The sequence below is a fragment of the Hypanus sabinus genome, chromosome 8 (genome assembly GCF_030144855.1).
Source record: "Hypanus sabinus isolate sHypSab1 chromosome 8, sHypSab1.hap1, whole genome shotgun sequence".
NCBI lineage: Eukaryota > Metazoa > Chordata > Chondrichthyes > Myliobatiformes > Dasyatidae > Hypanus > Hypanus sabinus.
The window spans coordinates 16,679,560-16,700,863 of NC_082713.1; the positions used below are offsets into that span (position 1 = coordinate 16,679,560).

At 42.0% G+C, this 21,304-nt stretch overlaps 1 protein-coding gene across 1 annotated transcript in view; it reads right to left on the reverse strand.

Moving 5' to 3' along the window:
* npas2 (neuronal PAS domain protein 2) overlaps positions 1-21,304 on the reverse strand; it is a 95,329-nt gene that overhangs the window by 51,664 nt on the left and 22,361 nt on the right. The window contains exons 7-10 of the mRNA XM_059976628.1: positions 14,348-14,461; positions 12,277-12,395; positions 6,457-6,539; positions 1,911-2,017 (exon numbers count right to left, since the gene is read on the reverse strand). Of these exons, the coding sequence (XP_059832611.1) occupies positions 1,911-2,017; positions 6,457-6,539; positions 12,277-12,395; positions 14,348-14,461 (423 nt within the window). The remainder of the gene's footprint in view (positions 1-1,910; positions 2,018-6,456; positions 6,540-12,276; positions 12,396-14,347; positions 14,462-21,304) is intronic.

A 21,304-nucleotide genomic window follows, 5' to 3' on the forward strand; every position in this document is an offset into this window, starting at 1 on the left:
AAGACAGAGTGGGAGAGTTGGCAAAGTAGCAGATGGTATATAGTGTAGGGAAGTGTGTGGCCATGCACTTTGGTAGAAGGAATAAAGGCATAGACTATTTTCTAAATGGGAAGTAAATTCAAAAAATCTGAGGTGCAAAAGGAATTGGGAGTCCTTCTGCAGGATTCCCTAAAGGTTAGCTTGTGGGTTGAGTCAGTGGTAAGGAAGGCAAATGCAACATTAGCATTCATTTTGAGAGGACTAGAACATAAAAGCAAGGATGTACTGCTCAGGCTTTGTAAGGCATTGGTCAGACCACTCTTGGAATACCACGAGCACTTCTGGTCCCCTTATCTAAAGAAAAAGATGTGCTGGCATTGGAGAGGGTCCAGAGGAATTTCACAAGAATGATCGCAGGAACGAAAGGGTTAACATACAAGTTCCATTTGTTAATCCTGTGTCTGTACTCACTGGAGTTTAGTAAAATGAGGGGAGAATTGAATATTGAAAGGCCTGAATAAAGTGGATGTAGAGAGGATGTTTCCTACAGAGCAGAAGTCCAGGACCAAAGGGCACAGCAGAATAGATGGATGTCCATTTAGAACAGAGATAAAGAGAAATTTCTTTAGCAAGAGGATGGTGAATCTGTGGAATTCACTGCCACAGACAACTGTGGAGGCCAAGTCTATGGTAATACTGCTAGGTTCTTGATTAGTCAGGGTGTCAAAGGTTATAGGGAGAAGGTAGGGGAGAATAGAGTTAAGAGTCTTACATCAGCCTTAGTGGAATAGTAGGCAGACTTGATAGGCTGAGTGGCCTAGTTCTGCTTCTATGTCTTGTGGTCTTATGGACTTTGGCCTTGCTAAAGTCCCTATTGACAACATCCATACCTTTCCTTCATTAACATCTGATAACCTCCTCGAAAAGTTCTACAAGGTTGGTTAGTTTCTATAAGATTTCTATATGATTGGTTCAGTTGGGCCAAAGGGCCTGTTTCTATGCTCTGTGACTCCATTGCTCTCGCAGCTAGTAGAGCCGTTGCCTCATACCTCCAGCAACCTTGGTCCAATTCCGATCTTCGGCACTGTCTCTGTGGAGTATGCATGTTCTTTCTGCTCTACTCGCTTTATATTTATGACAGTGATGAAAAGTACAGCTCCAATACCATAATACATTTGCTGATGACACCACTGTTTGTTGGCCAAATTAAAGGTTGTGACAAATTGGCATATAGGAGGGAGATTGAAAATCTGGTCGAATGGTGGCACAACAACTTCTCACTCAGTGTCAGCAAAACCAACGAGCCTGTTACTGACTGCTGGAGGAAGAAACTGGAGGTTTATGAGGCAGCCCTCATTAGGGGACTGGAGTTGTAGTTGGCTGGTAACATTAAATTCCTTGGCATTATCATTTCAGAGGCACTGTCCTGGGACCAGCTGATAACTGCCATTACAAAGAAGCCACAACAACACCTCTTCTTTCTTAGAAGTTTGCACAGATTAAGCTAAACCTTTGACAACCTTCTGTAGAAGTCCAATGGAAAGTTGCAACACCAATGCTATGGCCTAGGTTCATCAGGACCTCTGGTCTCCTTCTATGTTCCAAAGCTGTGTAGGCCATCAAGTTAAATGGCCTCATAAATTGATCCGAGTGTGTAGGTGATTGGGTTTACCTGGCAGCAGTTGGTGAGAATAGGTTATGGAAAATGATTGGGTGCATGAGATTGCTCTGTGAGCTGGCACTTTCTGAATGGGCCAAAATAGCCCCCTTCTATGAGTGATGGGTAGTGTGAATCATGTGTGACTAGGAGAGGAACCATGCACCTGTTACCTTACAGGTTGTAGAGGCTGTGTTGTCGGCACAGCTGACTTATTTCTGTCACTGTCCCTCTAGCCTGCCCCCAAGCTATGCCAATACAAATGGTCACCTACGGTGTTCATGGCACCTTGCTAGAAGTCCCAGGTCGTCAACATGGTAGTAATCATAGCCAGACGTCCCCAACACTTCGAATGGGAGGTAACCTATAATAGGAGGAGCCCTGATAAAGAGAAGGAAGGGATATCAATATTGTTAGTTCTGGAATATCGTACTATCAATTTCTGGAATCTTCATTCACAGTACATGGAACAGAACAAACAGAAAGTGAAGATACACAACAGATTCCACCTGGATGATGGAGGATTTCTCAATCGCCATTCATTCACTCAAGTACCTGTTCAGTTTTCCTTCATATTCCCACACTACACTTGCACTGAATGCTATACTGGCCAGAGCAGAGATGTATTTTACAGAGTGTAGGTGCTTGGACCACACTGCCTAGGTAGTGGGAGAGGAAGATGATGATGATCTTTGCCATTATGTTTTGTTGCTGTTGTTGCCCTCTTGTTGTTCTGCTGAACATTGTGGGCATGCTAGGTTGGTGTCAGATTGTGTGGTGGCACTTCTGGGCTGGCTCGAGCACATCATTGGGTTGTCTTGGTTGTTAACACAAACTGCACACTTCACTGTATGTTTTGATGTACACGTGAGAAATAGATTCATCTGAATGTGATATATTAGGGACATTTATGAGACTCGTAGGTAGGCTTGTGGATGTAGAGAAATGCAGAGTTATGGGCCACGTAGGAGAGAAGGGTTAGTTTGACCCTGCAGTGATCAAGCTCAACACAACATTGTGGGCCGAAGTGTCCGCACTGTGCTGGACTGTTCTATGTGCATTCAAAAGCAGAGCAAACAGAGTGGATGTGTGGAGTGTGCCTTGTGTGTCACCTGTGTTTGGAGCCTGTAAGGAGCTTCAGTGCAGGGGTCACACTGAGCTCACCTGACATTTCTACAACTGGCAGTCAGTACCTCGACCTATAATCTGACCACTTGCACACTCTCCACTCTCCTTCAGAATGGCTTGAGATTGAGACTGTGTGAATGAAAATATTCCCTTTTGAAGATAGTAATCTAATATAACTGAGGCATTTCACAATTACTGTATGGTGCATCTAAAAACTGGGAAGACATTACACTCAATAGATAGACCTGGAGGAAATCCGTTTAAGAGCGAGCTGCGCTGCTTGAGATTGATCTCCACTCTGCCATGAAGAACAAGTGGGAGCTGTGAAAGGAGAGACTGAACAACCCAAGACCCGACCACTGACCACAGTCATCACTGACCCTTGCCTACACTGCGTCAGAACATGTGGATCCTGGATCACACCTGAGGACCCAACAATTGACAGCTCCTTAAGAGAACACCATACTCAATTAGAGAGACTGTATGTGTAATGGGGACAGTTGCAGACTGCTTCAGTTTGCACCAGAAGGCTAATTCATTTCTTGCTGATGTATGTTACAACAAATGACTTCTTGGCAAAAAATACTTCAATTGCCATAAAGGGCTTTGCAGACACTGAGGTAATGAAAGGGGTTAGTCATTCTGAGGGTTAGCAGTGTGGACTGATGGCTCTCTTCACTACTAAAATCTTCCCACGAGATGCATTGTTTGTCGGTTCATATCCCCTTTATGAAATGAATCGTTGTTCGACTTGAGTCTCCCTGGCTGGGGAACGCACAGGTCAATGGATGGTAGTACAGAGCTGCCCTTCCTGATTTCACAAGCATTTCCATTCTTCAAGCACCTTCCCTTCAGGTTTGTCAGACTAATTTTCCTGAATAAAGTCCAATTATTTTGATGGCTACCCAAGTGGATCAAGCATGGTGCAGTGGCAGCAGCTCTGATCTGAATGTGTGACTGTCCTTTGCTGCAAACAATCATTTCAAAAGCAAGGTATACATCTGGGCTCATGTCACTTGGATTTTGCCAGGTTTTGTAGGCAACTTAGGACATAGAACACAAAATATTGCAGCACAGTACAGGCCCTTTGGCTGACCTTTTAACCTACTCTAAGATCAACCTAACCCTTTCCTACTATATAACCTCTAATTTTTCTACATCCTTGTGCCTACCCAAGAGGTTCATAAATGCTCCGAATATATTTTTTTATTTTTATGTATTTAGACTGCATAGGCCCTTCTAGTCCATCAAACCCACACCATCCAACAACTCACATGTTTAACTGTAGCTTAATTACAAGATGTTTTACAATAAGCATTTAACCTACTTTGATATCCAAGTGCCTCTGATATTTTATCAAAGTATACAGTACATCTTTGGAATAGGGGAGGAAACCGGAGCACTTGGAGGAAACCCACACATTCACAGGGAGGAACGTACAAACTCCTTACAGATGGCATTGGATCTCCCTCAACTTGAACCGTAATAGCATCATGATAATCGCCACTCTATTGTGGCGGCCCCTGGCGGCACATTCCCTGTACCTACCTCTCTGTGTAAAAGAACTTACCTCTGATATCCCTCTCTACTTCCCTCCAAATACCTTAAAATTATGTGATAAGACCATAGTACCATACGATATAGGAGCAGAATGAGGTCATTTGGCCCATCCAGTCTGTTCTGCCATTTCATCACGGTTGATCCAATTTTCCTCTCAGCCCCAATCTTCTACCTTCCACCATATCCCTTCATGCCCCGACCACTCAAGAATCTATCAATCTCTGCCTTAAATATTCCCAATGAACTGGTCTTCACAGCCGCCTGTGGCAACGAATTCCACAGATTCACCACTCTGTCAATTATGTCCCCTTGTATCGGCCATTTCTCCCTGGAAAAATGTCTCTGGCTGTCCACTCGACCTAGGCCTCTTATATTTTGTACACATCATCTTTCATCCTCCCTTGTTGCAAAGTGAAAAGCCCATGCGCACTCAACCTATCCTCGTAAGACATCTGCACCTCGAATTCTCTGGTAAACACGAAGTCTCAGTTGTTCCACTGAACTCTGTAAATGAATTCATTATTTCTTTAATATTTTAAAATATTTTCAGATTAATATCAAGTTTATATATTAAGTTGTTCTTTGAACTCTCTCTATCTATATCTATCCAAGAACTTCTGATAATATATATATTATCAGAAGCACTTGGATATTGAAAAAAACATGATAGTTTTGATAAATAGTATTTGTCAAAGATGCTCAGAGGAGTTGTAAAGGCATGTTTTGTATTGGCCTGCCATCTCCTCCATTTTGTTTCTCAAGGCCCAAATGTCACAGAACTTCTCACTGTCTGCTTTCAGGTCAAAACACGGAAGTAAGGTTGACCACATGGATCTGGAGTGGGAGCGTGAGTGGCAATTGTGGGAAGAATAGTCCTCTGGGCAAAGCCTTGGCCAAGATGTCAGTGTGCCCACCTTGCGGTATAAGAACCTGATTGACTATCAAGTAAGAATGATATTTTCACCTCATTTTACTCAGACGCTTTCATGTAGAAAATGCCCAGTAGCGCAGTGGTACTAGTGACCCAGATTCAATTCCTGCCGCTGTCTGTATGCTCTCCCCCTGACTGCGAGGGTTTCCTCCAGGTGCTCCGGGTTCCTTCCACAGTCCAAAGACATACCAATTGGTAGGTTAATTGGCCATTGTAACTTGACCAGTGATTAGGCTAGGCTTGAGTTAGGGGTTGCTGGATGGCACAGCTTGAAGGGCTGGAAGGGCCTGTTCCATGTTGAAATACGTCAATGACGCTCATCACCCAGCAACTCACCTACTTAACACTAGCCTAATCATGAACATTATGAGCCATGTCATATGACATGGGTGATCAGGGTCTATGACCATGATTGTTATCGACAAATTCTACAGAAGTGGTTTGCCAATGCCTTCTTTTGGGCAGAGCCTTTACAAGATGAAAGGACCTAGCCATTATCAATACTCTTCAGAGACTGCCTGGTGTTAGTGGTCGCATAACCGGGACTTGTGATACGCACCAGATACTCGTACAACCATCCACTAGCTGCTCCCGTGGCTTCACGTGACCTTGATTGTGGGGGGTGGGGCGAGCTAAGCAGGTGCTACACTTAGCCCAAGGGTGAGTTGTGGGCTAGAGGAAAGAAGTAGTGCTTTACACCTCCTTTGGTAGAGATTTATCTCCACCCCACCACCCATTAGCCTAAGCACAGAATAATTTACAGTGACCAATTAACCTCCTAATCAAAATCAGAATCAGGTTGGTTCTGCATTATTATTGTATTCCCTTATTCTAACTCGATGTACACTGGAATTATTTGATCTGCATGAACAGTATACGACAAGTTTTTCACTGTGTCTTGTACATGAGACAATAATAAACCATTACCAATATTGACTCTCCTCCCTACCAATGCACAGTGACTGTAGTATGAACCATCTACAAACACAAAACATTTAATTAGCTCCATACATTTGTACCTTCATTTATTCATTGGCAAATATTTATTCACTTCTTACAAGTAATTAATCCACATATTCCCTTCTACTGATTGTGACTGAGGTGAGCAGTGGATCTTTAAGTTTGAGCATATGGCCAGCAGACAATACTGTTCACTCAGAGGGACATTAGGGAACAGATGGGAATGGTTGTGTTGCATTACCTGTGATCAAGGAACAGAAATTTCCACTCTAAGCTATGCCGGGATGTAAATTCTTCACATGGCTCCTCAACATTGCACAATTCCTGCATTACAACAAGAATATCCAAAATCAGAAATGATTGCCTCCAAACAAAGGAGCACCATGACGATGAATTTTCTGTAGCTCACGTGACGAGCGTTTGCTACAGTGAAAATCTGCAAATTTTACTTTTGAGAAATTTAAAACTTTTCTGAAGATTTGATGATTAGAATGTTAAGAGCAGAAGTTTTAGTGTTGTCGCATGTACTGAGGCACAGTGGAAAACACTTTTTTTTTTAAAAAGAGAAATGACATGGTTACAGGCATTAGTGGCCCATTAAAGCTGTGTTACCCAAGTACCCAAGTGACCAATTAACCTACTAACCTGTAGGATCATGGGAGGAAATGTGTGAAGAAACTTGTATACCTGGAGGAAACCCATGCGATTGTGGGGAAACCTTACAAACTCCTTACAGCGGCAGAATTGAACCCAGGTCACTGCACTGTAATAGAGTTACACTAGCCACTATGCTACCACATCAGTACATTAAGGTAAAACAAGGGAAAAGTAACAACAGAATGCAAAATAAGGTTTTACAGAGACAGTGCAGTGCAGTCAGACAATATCTCATCAGGGGAAGGCAGCAACAGCCAAGTTCATTGCACCATGGGTGGCTCTGCAGCACAGGAGGGAAGGAAAAGGAGTGGGAGAGCTATAGTGATAGGGGATTCGATTGTAAGGGGAATAGATAGGCGTTTCTCTGGCTGCAAACGAGACTCCAGGTATGTTGCCTCCCTGGTGCAAGGGTCAAGGATGTCTCTGAGCGGCTGCAGGACATTCTGGAATGGGAGGGTGAACAGCCAGTGGTCGTGGTGCACATAGGTACCAACAATATAGGTAAAAAATGGGATGAGGTCCTACAAGGTGAATTTAAGGAGTTAGGAGATAAACTAAAAAGTAGGGCCACAAAGGTAATAATCTCTGGATTACTACCAGTGCCATGTGCTAGTCAGAGCAGAAATAGGAGGATATTTCAGATGAGTATGTGGCTTGAAAAATGGTGCAAGGGGGAGGGATTCAAATTTCTGGGGCATTGGAACCAGTTCTGGGGGAGATGGGACCAGTATAAACAGGACTGTCTGCACCTGGGCTGGACTGGAACCAATGTCCTAGGGGGAGCGTTTGCTACTGCTGTTCAGGAGGCTTTAAACTAATATGGCAGGGGGATGGGAACAAGTGCAGAGAGACAGAGGGGTGTAAAATGAGGGTAGAAGCAAAAAGTAGTAAGGTAAAAAGTAAAAGTGGCAGGCAGGCAAATCCAGGGCAAAATGCAAAAAGAGCCACTTTTCAACATAATTGTATAAGGGCTAAGAGTGTTGTAAAAACAAGCCTGAAGGCTTTGTGTGTCAATGCGAGGAGCATTCGTAACAAGGTGGATGAATTGAATGTGCAGATGGTTATTAATGAATATGATATAGTTGGGATCACAGAGACGTGGCTCCAGGGTGACCAAGGATGGGAGGTCAACATCCAGGGATATTCAATATTCAGGAGGGATAGACAGGAAAGAAAAGGAGGTGGGGTAGCATTGCTGGTTAGAGAGGAGGTTAACACAATAGAAAGGAAGAACATTAGCCTGGAGGATGTGGAATCGATATGGGTAAAGCTGCATAACACTAAGGGGCAGAAGACGCTGGTGGGAGTTGTGTACAGGCCACCTAACAGTAGTAGTGAGGTTGGGGTTGGCATTAAACAGGAAATTAGAAATGCATGCAATAAAGGAACAGTAGTCATAATGGATGACTTCAATCTACATATAGATTGGGTGAACCACATTGGTAAGGGTGCTGAGGAAGAGGATTTCTTGGAATGTATGCGGGATGGTTTTCTGAACCAACATGTCGAGGAACCAACCAGAGAGCAGGCCATTCTAGACTGGATATTGAGCAATGAGGAAGCGTTAGTTAGCAATCTTGTCGTGCGAAGACCCCTTGGGTAAGAGTGACCATAATATGGTGGAATTCTTCATTAAGATGGAGAGTGACATAAGATAGACTGGCAAATGATACTTAAAGGGTTGACAGTGGATATACAATGGCAAGCATTTAAAGATCGCATGGATGAACTACAACAATTGTTCATCCCAGTTTGGCAAAAGAATAAACCAGGGAAGGTAGTGCACCTGTGGCTGACAAGGGAAATTAGGGATAACACCAAGTCCAAAGAAGAAACATATAAATTAGCAAAAAAAAAAAGCGGCACACCTGAGGACTGGGAGAAATTCAGAGACCAGCAGAGGAGGAAAAAGGGCTTAATTAGGAAAGGGAAAAAAGATGACAGAAGGCTGGCAGGGAACATAAAAACTGACTGTAAAAGCTTTTATAGATACGTGAAAAGAAAATGATTGGTCAAGACAAATGTAGGTCCTTTACAGTTAGAAACAGGTGAATTGATCATAGGGAACAAAGACATGGCAGACCAATTGAATAACTACTTTGGTTCTGTTTTCACTAAGGAGGACATAAATAATCTTCCAGAAATAGTAAGGGACTGAGGGTCTAGTGAGATGGAGGAACTGAGGGAAATACATGTTAGTAGGGAAGTGGTGTTAGGTAAATTGAAGGGATTAAAGGCAGATAAATTCCCAGGGCCAGATGGTCTGCATCCCAGAGTGCTTAAGGAAGTATTCCAAGAAATAGTGGATGCATTAGTGATAATTTTTCAAAACTCTTTAGATTCTGGATTAGTTCCTGAGGATTGGAGGGTGGCTAATGTAACCCCAGTTTTTAAAAAAGGTGGGAGAGAGAAACCGGGGAATTATAGACCGGTTAGTCTGACATCGGTGGCGGGGAGAATGCGAGAGTCGGTTATCAAAGATGTGATAACAGCACATTTGGAAAGAAGTGATATCATCGGACAAAGTTAGCATGGATTTGTGGAAGGAAAATCATGTCTGACGAATCTTATAGAATTTTTTGAAGATGTAACTAGTAGAGTGGATAGGGGAGAGCCAGTGAATGTGGTATATTTAGATTTCCAAAAGGCTTTTGACAAGGTCCCACACAGGAGATTAGTGTGCAAACTTAAAGCACACGGTATTGGGGATATGGTATTGATGTGGATAGAGAATTGGTTGGCAGACAGGAAGCAAAGAGTGGGAGTCAACGGGACCTTTTCAGAATGGCAGGCAAGTGACTAGTGGGGTACCGCAAGGCTCAGTGCTGGGACCCCAGTTGTTTACAATATATATTAATGACTTAGATGAGGGAATTAAATGCAGCATCTCCAAGTTTGCAGATGACTCAAAGCTGGGCGGCAGTGTTAGCTGTGAAGAGGATGCTAAGAGGATGCAGGGTGACTTGGATAGGTTAGGTGAGTGGGCAAATTCATGGCAGATGCAATTTAATGTGGATAAATGTGAGGTTATCCACTTTGGTTGCAAGAACAGGAAAACAGATTATTATCCGAATGGTGGCCAATTAGGAAAAGGGGAGATGCAACGAGACCTGGGTGTCATTGTACACCAGTCATTGAAGGTGGGCATGCAGGTACAGCAGGCAGTGAAAAAGGCAAATGGTATGTTGGCAGTCATAGCAAAAGGATTTGAGTACAGGAGCAGGGAGGTTCTACTGCAGTTGTACAAGGCCTTGGTGAGACCGCACCTAGAATATTGTGTGCAGTTTTGGTCCCCTAATCTGAGGAAAGACATTCTTGCCATAGAGGGAGTACAGAGAAGGTTCACCAGATTGATTCCTGGGATGGCAGGACTTTCATATGAAGAAACACTGGATCGATTAGGCTTATACTCACTGGAATTTAGAAGATTGAGGGGGGATCTTATTGAAAATTCTAAAGGGATTGGACAGGCTAGATGCAGGAAGATTGTTTCCGATGTTGGGGAAATCCAGAACGAGGGGTCACAGTTTAAGGATAAAGGAGAAGCCTTTTAGGACCAAGATGAGGAAAAACTTCTTCACACAGAGAGTGGTGAATCTGTGGAATTCTCTGCCACAGGAAACAGTTGAGGCCGGTTTGGCTATATTTAAGAGGCCCTTGTGGCTAAAGGGATCAGGGGGTATGGAGAGAAAGCAGGTACAGGATTCTGAGTTGGATGATCAGCCATGATCATACTGAATGGCGGTGCAGGCTCGAAGGGCCGATTGGCCTACTCCTGGACCTATTTTCTATGTTTCTATGTTTCTAATATTATGCTACCATAGCAACGTAGTATGTGAGATCAAGAGTCCATCTCATTATACTAGCGGATCAGTGAAAAGCCTTACAACAATAGGATAGAATTTGCCCTTGAGCCTGGTGGTAGGTGCTTTCAGAATTTTGTATCTTCCGCTGGATGGAAGTGTAGAGAAGAGAGAATGTCAGGGGTGTGAGGGGTGAGATATATTGTCGGCATGGTGGGTAAGTAACTGGACTAGTATCCCAAGGCCTGTCTCGGGGGTACAAATCCTTGTACGTGCCTCTAGCTGCAATTTTTCCAATGAAATTACAGTATTTCTGTTTTTGCATTTATTAAAATCTATTCAATATACATAATTGATTTACTTGTTTATTTATTATTATTTATTTTATTTATTATTATTTTTCCTCTGCTAGATTATGTATTGCATTGAAATGCTGCTGCTAAGTTAACTGATTTCATGTCACATGCCGGTGATAATAAATCTGATTCTGAAATCCTGGTCATCTTCCCCAGTTTCACCCCTTCAAACATCTTGTATAAAGCTCTATTTCCCACGGGCCAGTCACCCTAAGACATTTCTGTTCCTTGCATATAGTAATTTATAGTCTATTTTATGTATTGCACTGTGCTGTTGCCACAAAACAACAAATCTTTTGGCATGCCAGTGATGATAAATCTGATTCTGATTCATATTTATTTTCAAATTAATCACTAGCTTTGGACATAATGAAAAACCATTATGCTTTCCATCTCTGACCACTTCTCTCTTGGCCCCTTCCACAGGCTCAACATCAATATTTGTTTGATGGACGCTTCACAAAAGGACGAGTAAATGCACAATAATGAAGCTTTTTAAAGTGCTGGTTCTTCATTAATTGGAAAATTATTGCCATTTCTGTAAGCCACACTTGGAAAAGATGCGAAGCTTTATTGAAGGTGCAGAATAAATTTTCTAAAATTATCCCGTGGATAATTTGCTTGGGTAGGCTTTGGGCACTTCCTTGTTCTTGGAGTGCAGAAGTTTGCAAGGGGATATGGGGAAAGGTATTTAAAAGTATGAAGGGTAGACACAGAACAGACGTAGAGAAAATATTCTCATCAGCAGAGGGAAGAAATAGGTTGCATACGTCGAATGGTAGTGCTTGGCAAAGATTGATGTGAGGAAAATAACTTGCACAGCAAGTGCTTAGAATCTGAAATGAAATGGAAGTAAATTGAGTTACAGGATTGAGCTGGTTTAATGTCTAGAAAGAAAGATTTCGTCAATGGAGATCACTTTGTGGAGATCTGTTTTCACTTTGATACAATTTTTTCTGTTGATCAGTGTAAAAAAAACAGCCAAATTAAATCCACTGTGATTCAATGTTGTACAAAAACAAAACATGAAAACTTCCAGTGGGGGGGAGGGGGGGGGGAGACCGTGAATACTTTTTATATGGAAAGTAATTAGTCAGTCTGGAGTGTAGTGGGAATATAATGTGTAGCACTTTAAAGTAATATCAGTGAGAGAGGTTACATTAAGAATCCATTGGGGCTTTTGTTTGATTCAAAATCCAGAGATCTGAAGAATATCTAAAAAAGCAGTGCTTGCATTGTCCTTACCTTTAAAAACTGTGGGATAACGAGACGTACTGTAGCCACAAGGCAGACTTGTTCCTTTCCTGCGGATCTAAATGACCTTGAAATGGCTGATTCAAAACCGTTGCAGGATGACGTAGGCACTGCAACGACAATAATGCCTTTTCAAAAGGAGAGTAACTGTTTTGCTTCAAGTACTACAGACAGACTAACAGAAGCTGCAAAAGCTAAATATTAAAATTGGACATAACCTTCCAATACAGTGTTTGATAAAACTCCGCTTGCTTGCAACAATGAGTTTATCACATCAATACTTTTGGTCGAAGATCCATGAGGTGAACTTTAAACAATTCTTGACCTTTTAATCTTGATTTCTTTGAAATTATTCTGTTGGAGCATTTGGAGATTTCTGGTGAAGTTAACTTTTATTATTCATTTCTAATTGCCTCTGATTATATTGGCTGGACTGGGTAATGAGCTGGATGACAGATGGCTAAGTTCCGTCCCATGATCCCTCCTCATCCATCCAACAATCATGCATCTAACAATCTCTTTGACACCCTATCATCAGGCAGGAGGTACCGTAGCATTAAGACAAGGACTGATAGGATAACAGCTTCTTCCTCCGGGCTGAGACTATTGAACTCCCTACCACCACCCAAGGCTCATGATCTATGAAGCCTCAGTCACATTACACCATTTACTTTTAACCTTGTGTCAGAAATGCACCTTATTATTTGTTAATATTACATCATAAGTTGAGTAGGAGTTACGTTTACTGCATTGTGCAGCTTGGTCTGGAGAAACATTCTTTAGTTTGGTGGCATTGAATGACAATAAACAAACCTGAAGTTTGCGGACAACACAAAGACAGGTGGAGGGGCAGGTGGTGTTGTGGAAGCAGGAGGTCTGCAGAAATACCTGGACAGATTAGGAGAATGGGCAAAGTGTAGATGCCGCCTGGCCTGCGGAGTTCCTCCAGCATTTTGCATGTGTTGCTTTGGATTTCCAGCATCTGCAGATTTTCTTGTGTTTGTGAATACAGTGTAGGAAAGTATATCGTCAAGTACTTTGGTAGAAGGAGTAAGTGCATAGACTGCTCTCTAAATGGGGAGCAAATTCAGAAATTCAAGTTGCAAAGGAACTTGGGAGTCTGAGTGCAAGATTTCCTAAAGGTTAATTTTCAGGCTGAGATGGTGGTAATGAAGGCAAATGCAATGTTAACATTCGTTTTGAAAATACCAGAATATAAAAGCAAGGATGTAATGTTGAGGCTTTATAAAGCATTGAACAGAATACATTTGGTGCATTGTGAGGGGTTTCGGGCCCCTTATCTAAGAAAGGAAAGGATCAAGGGGAGGTTCACCAGAATGATTCAGGGAATGAAATGGTTGACATGTGATGGCTCTGGTCTGTACTCACTGGGATTTATAAGAATGAGGAGGAATCAAATTGAATCCTATCGAATATTGAAAAGCCAAGATAGAGTGGATGTGCAGAGGATATTTCTATTAGTGCGGGAGTCTAGGAACAGAGCGAATAGCCTCAGAACAGAGGAATATCTATTTAGAACAGAGATAAGGAAAACTTTCTTTAGCCAGAGGGTGGTGAATATGTAGAATTCATTGCCACTGATGATTGTGGAGGCCAGGTCACTGGGTATATTTAAGCCGAGGTTCATAGTTTCTTGATTAATAAAAGCATCAAGGATTACAGGGAGACGGCAGGAGAATGGGGTTCAGAGGGATAATAAAGAAGTCATGATGGAATGGCAGAGCAGTCTCAATGGGCCAAACGACCTAATTCTGCTCCTATGGTAAAAATTACAGTTTTCCTTCCCTGAAGTACATCAGTTAACTTGATTGACTTTTACAATAGCTGGGTAGTTTAGTGGTCATTTTTACTGAGGCTTGTTCTGTGATTCCAGCTTACTTATTTACTTGAATTTAAATCCCTCTGTTGCCCTGGTGGGACTTGAACTTGTATCCTTGGATCGATGATCTTAATCAGCAGCTGCCTTCAGAAGAGCTTAACTGCTATGTCAGCACAACGTACCCAGGAACAGAATGTACAAAGCATCATCATATGAACTCACCCAGATTGTAAAATTTAAAATTCCCCACAAATTTTACATATTCATAGATGGGGGTGTCTTTTGGATCTAAGGACCCTCTTGATAAATGACAGCAGAATTCAATGTGACTTTGATCTGGAAAATAAAGAGGACAGCAGCTGTTATCAATGGAGTTGCGTCATCAGAACACACTCAGGCATACTTACAACTTAAAACGTGAATCAGTTCCATCTTGTTTTCAAAATATAACAAATCAGTCCATAATAACTAATATAATTCTGAATTTAACACATTCTCTAACTTAATCTGGTATGCCTATATTTTAGGTCATTCATTAACATCTGCCTTGAAGTAAGTGTATAGTTTGGTAATGGGAAAGTTCTGTAGGAATTAATTTTCAGACAGTGTTCTGGACACTTTCTTTGCCTTCTCATTCTGACAAAATCGAATTTGGATGAGATGAATCATTTATTGGTGCCCTTGTCTCATATTGATGGTTGGCAGTAGTCTCGAGACATCTTCCTGCCCAGTGTCTGGAATTGTTACCTCCTGTCCGACCTGCTGAATGTAGATGTGAACAAGGACTGAAGATGGCTTGAGCCCCTTAGGACCCAGGATGGCCAAAGGAGCAATGGGAGGCCTGCGATCAAGAATTCTGAGAACATTAAAGCAATCAACCCATCAATGAGTTTTAACATTTGCCCTGCATGTTGGAGTTGTACGACCAGCAGTAAGTCATCAGTGCATTCTGTGTTCAGCCCAGTGGTTTACTGACATTATCATTAACACAGAAAGACCATGTTAACATGCTGAGGACTACATCAGAGCAGTGTTATTGGAACAAAGAGTTCCGGCATTGATAATCTCTGCTGTAACTGTGCATCATTGCATGTGACAACATCTTGCTCCTTCACATAAAGGGAATTGTTGAGATGTAAAAGGAGACCGGACATTACGTGTGCTAACTAAGTATGCTGTCTGTACAAAAACCTGGAATTAAGTTTCACTGCACACTGTGAACAGGCAGAATTAAATTATAGATTCAATATTCCCCCTGAGAACAACTTCACTTCCAGCACAATGTGTCTACTTCTTGGTTTCAAACATGCATGAAAATAAAGTGTGAAAGTGAAAGAAAGGTGGCTTTTCAAATTCTGAATGTCTATAAGTGCATAAATCTTTTAGACAACTAAAGCAGAAAATACTGCAACAGTCATGTAAATAATATAGTTACATCAGCAGGTCAGACAGTGATTGGGTATACTGTAATGACTGCCTCACGTACACCCCAAGTCTTTCCATCGTCTACAAGATATGGATTTTAATGAGGAGGTACAGGAGTGAGATAGATGGGCTGGTTGAGTGGGGTCATAACGACAACCTTGCATTCGATGTCAGTAAGACCAAGGAATTGATTGTGGACTTCAGGAAGGGGAAGTTGGGAGAACACACACTACATTTCATTCGAAGGGTCAGCAGTGGAAAGGGTGAGCAGTCAGAAGTTCCTGGCTGTCAACATCTCTGAAGATCTATCCCGGGTACAACACATCAATGCAATTACTGTATGTAGAAGGCACCTCAGTGACTATGTTTCAATAGGAGCTTGAGGAGGTTTTGTATGCCAACAAACAGGATTCTACTGATGTTATGCAAGGAGCATTCGAACTGGTTGGGGGCTCATACCAGGCAAAGATCCATCACCCAGGACACGTTCTCTTCTTACTGCTACCATCAGAGAAGTGGTACAGATACGTGAAGATGCACACGCAATGTTTTAGGAACAATTTCTTCATGACCTCGCTATATTTGCTCTCTTTTTGCATGACTTATTTAATTTATTTTTGTATATATTTCTTATAATAAAATATTGCATTGTACTGCTGCTGCAAAGCAACAAATTTCATGACTTATGTCAGAGGTATTAAGCTATATTCTGATTCATAATACTTCCCACTGACCTGCATCAATGCAGTACCAGCAACTCTCAAGAAGTTGGCTGACACGCCACCCTGACTGTTCTTTCACGGTTACCAGTGTATAGTCGTTGTGGTGTGTACCAGTTACAAAAAGGACTAAAAGTTATTGAGCATACTTGAACAGGATCTCCCAAGCCCTCTACTACCAGAACAGACTTGTGCCTGGGAACATTATCATCTACAGGTCCTCTGCCAAGTACACTCTACCAACTCAGAACTTATCTTGATTCTTCACCGACACTGGAGTCTAATCCTGGAATTCCCCATAGAGAACGTGGGGAGTGCTTTTGAACAGAGGGGACTAGGAGCACAAGGACATAATTCTCTGGAGGTGCTGAGGGAAGTATTTGGCAGGCTGGCTTTCTGCAGTCAGAGGCATTGAATATGGGAGTTGAGGTGTTATGCACAAGATGTTGGTGAGGCCAGACTTGGACTATTATGCATAGTTTGGTCTACCCTGTTACTTGATTGATGTAATTAAGGTGGAAAGAGTACAAAGAAGCTTTTTGAGAAAATTGCCAGCAGTTGAGTTACAGGGAGAGTTTGGACAGGCTAGGTCTTTCATTCTTGGAGTATAGGAGATTGAGGGTTGACCTTATAGATGTGTATAGGATCACGAGGGGCATGGATAAGGTGAATGTGCATGATCTTTTTCTCCCAGGAATAAGGAATCAAAACTCACGGAGAATTGGATTACGGTGAGAAGGGAAAGATTTAAAATGGATTTGAGGGGCAATTTCTTCACATAGAAGTTGGTGCATTTATGGAATGAGCTGCCAGGGGAGGTGGTTGAGTCAGGAGAACTAGCACCATTTAAAAAGGCACTTGGACAGGTACGTGGACTGGAAACGTTTTGAAGGATATGGGTCAACACTCAGCAAATAAGACTCATTTAGATGGGCATTTGGTTGGCAACAAAGAGTTGAGCTGAAGGGCTTGGTTCCACATGCTATATGCCTTTATGAATCTGGAGACTGTGGAAATTCAAGAAGGTAACTCATCATCACTATCTTGAGAGCAGTTAAGGATGAACAATAAATTTTTTAAAATGTGAAAGAAATAATGAACCTATTTACAGACCTCAGTAGATCAACAGAGGCTCTGTGTTTGCATGAGAATTCCACATGAAATTGGCCTACAAGGATAGGTTGAGTGATCTATGGCTTTTCTCTTTGGAGCAAAAGAGGATGAGAGGTGACTTGATAGAGGTGTACAAGATAAGAGACATTATCAACTTCCTTTCCAGGGTGGAAAAGGTCAATACCAGGGGGGCATAATTTTAAGGTGTTTGGAGGAAAGTATAGAGTTTAGGTAGGTGGGACTATTCAGAAGACCAGGTTGGCATGATCTAGATGAACTGTATCTATGTTGTAACGCTCTGTAACTCTCTGACTAATGTTTTGTATTAGGGTTACAGAGTCATGGAACATTACAGCAGAGAAACATAACTGCAATATAACTTCCCAACCTCAATACTCAGTGCCCTGACTGATGAAGGCCAACATGCCAAATAACTTCTTTACCACCCTTTCTATCTGCAACACTGCTTTCAGTGTACTTGAAATACTTTTTTGTACTTATGTTGGGATGCTGTTTATTGACTACAGATCAGCATTTAATGCCATCATTCCCAGTGTTCTGATCAAAAAGCTCCAAAACCTGAGCCTTTGTACCTTCCTCAGCAACTGCATCCTCAATTTCCTTACCGGAAGACCACAGAATGTGCAGATTGAAAATAACATCTCCACCTCACTGACAGTTAATACTGGTACACCTCAGGGACGTGTGCTCAACCCACTGCTCTACTCTCTCTACACCAATGACCGTGTGGCTGGGCCATTTATAAATTTGCTGTCACCACAACTATTGTTGGCAAAATTTCAGATGGTGACGAGAAGGTGCACAGGAGCAAGATGCATCAGCTAGTTGAGTGGTGTCACAGCAACAACCTTGCATTCAACATCAGTAAGACCAAAGAATTGATTGTGGACTTCAGAAAGGATAAGATGAGGGAACACACACCGGTTCTTATCGAGGGATCAGAAGTAGAAAGACAGAACAATTTCAAGTTCCTGGCTGTCGACACCTCTGAAGATCTATCCTGGACCCTACGTAAGAATTCAGTTACAAAGAAGGCACAATAGTGGGCATATTTCATAACAAGTTTGAGGAGATTTGGCACATCATCAAAGACAATCGCAGATTTCTACAAATGTACGATGGAAAATATTTTAACTGGCTGCATCACCATCTGGTATGTGGTGGTGGGGGGGGGGGAGTGGTGGGTCTACTGTACACAATCAAAATAAGCTGCAGAAAGTTAAGTGAATTCCATGATGTTAGCTCCATCATGGGCACTACCTTCCACAGAATCCAGGACATCTTCAAGGAGAGATGCCTCAAAAAAATGGCTTCTATTATGAAGGACCCCCATCATGCAGTACATGCCCTCTTCTCATTGTTACCATCAGGAAAATGTTACTGAAGCCTGAAGGCACACAGCTTCTTCTCCTCTGCCATCCGATTTATGAATGGACACTGAATGCACAAATTCTCCCTCACTGCGTGTTTGCACTAATAATTTAACTATTGTATATACTGTAATTCGGTTTTTATTATTATGTATTGCAATGTTCTGCTGCCGCAGAAAACAACAAACTTCACAACCTATGCCAGTGATATTAAACCTGATTATGATTCTACTCCTGTGTTAGAGAGCAGGTCAGGGAGAAAGTGGATGGGTCTCTTTGATACTATGAGTTGAATGGTCTGACTGTAAGCCTCTCTGACTACCTAAGGCAATACACAATCTGCTTGCTTTGCAGTTACACTCCCTATTCTGTGGTTTATTTTATTTAATGACTCATTTTTGTAGTTTTGTTTTTCACTCTTGTTGTTCTCTTCTACCTCTAAAACAGTTGCAGATTCTTCATCTGTTTGATTTGCCCTGGTCTGAAACTCTCAACTGTTACACATGTGAAAATAGGGCACAGAAATGTGTGATTCACCCATCAAAACATCACCAAGTTCTCAAACAAAAACACGCAAAAACCCATTTAATTAACATCAGCCGTAGAGTCAAGTTACAGTGTATGGAAAAAGCCCTCACCTCAATTTGTTACTGCCAACCAAGATATCTTCCTGAGTTACTTCCCTTACCTACATTTGACCCACATCTCTCTAAAGTCTAGAGACTCTAGGGCCTAGACCTTTCCTATCTATAAACCTACTTAAGTATCTTTTAAGTGTTATAAATTATTATAAATTAGAATATAGACCAGGAACAGGCCCTTAGCCCACAATTAGTAATCAAATAGCCAACAACACTAATTCCCTCTGTCTATACAATATCCAAGTCCTTCCAGTTTTCTCACATTCCTGTCCCTACCCATATGTCTCTTAAAAGTCCCTGATGCTCCTGCCACTATCACCATCTCAGCAGGCACATTTCAGGAATCCACCACTTTCTGTGTAAAAAATTGCCCCTCACAGCCCTTTGAACTTACCCCCTCTCACGCTCAGTGCATGCCCTCTGGTGTTAGACATTTCGATCCTGGGGGAAAAGAATTGTCTTCTCCATCTATGCCTCTCATAGAAACATAGAAAGCCTACAGCGTAATACAGGCCCTTTGGCCCACAAAGCTGTGCCGAACATGTCCTTACCTTAGAAATTGCCTAGGGTTACCCATAGCCCTCGACTTTTCTGAGCTCCATGTCATAATCTTATAAACCTCTTTCAGATCTTCCCACCGCTCCACAGAAAACAAGCCAAACTTGTCCAACCTCTCATTATAGCACATGGCCTCTAATCCAGGCAGTAACCTGGTAAATTTCTTCTGTACCCTCACCAAAGACCCAACATCCTTTCACTAATGGGATGACCAGAATTGTACCTGGCTCTGCCACTTCATGTGGCAACTCATTTCATGCCCATAATCCTCTGTGTGAAAAACTTGCCTCTCAGTCATCTCGCACATCAAACTCCTTCACTCCATGGAAAGCAGTCTCAGTCTACCCTCATGACTCAAGCTCTCCAGTTCCTGCAACGTCCTTGTACTCTCCAGATTAATCACGTCCTCTCTATAGTTCAGCAATTAGAACTGCACACAATATTGCAGGTGCAGTCTCACCAACTTCTTACATAATTGTAACATGATGTCCCAACTCTTGTACTCAATGCCCAGTTGATGAAGACCTTTTTTTAACACTTTATCTTTTTGTATCACTACTTTCAGGGAGAAATGTACTCTTAAGTCTCTTCTACATTCTCCAGGGCCCTGCTGTTCACTGTATAACTTCTTCCCCCATCCTTTCTGGTTCTGATTTAGGGTCTCAGCCTGAAAAGTTGGCTCTATATTCCTCCCCGTAGATGCTCTCTGATCTGCTGTGTTCCTCCAGCATGTTGTGTGTATTACTCTGGATTTCCAGCATCTGCAATATTTCTTGTGTTTACAGTATGTGTAAGTTCTGCCCTCAGTTTAACTTCCCAGTGTTCCTCATTTCACTTTTATCTGAGCTAAAATTCACCTGCAATTTCTCTGAATACTTCCCAATTTGATTTAGATCCTGTTGTAAATTCAGACTTAACATCTTTAAACATAAAAAAATTATTTGGAGAGGATTAAAGAGTTGACATTTTTGGGCTGAGACCTTTTATCAGCACTGCTGAGAAAGTCCTGATGAAGGGTCTCAGCCTGAAACTGTTTATTCATCCCCATAGGTGCTGCCTGACCTGCTCAGTTCCTCCAGCATTCCGTATGTGTCTCTCTGGACTTCCAGCATCTGCAGAATCCATTATTCTTACAATTTCCTTGTTGCAGTCCTACTTTTTAAAACTCTTGGAATAAATTTACAGCTAATTTCCACATACTTCCCACTCAGTTTGTTTTTGGCTTTGTGTGTGGGAACTTGTGTCTCATGAACTTTTTGAAAAGGTGACCAAGAGTATTGACAAGGCCAGAGAGGTAGGCATTGCCTACATGGACTTCAACATAATACGTTG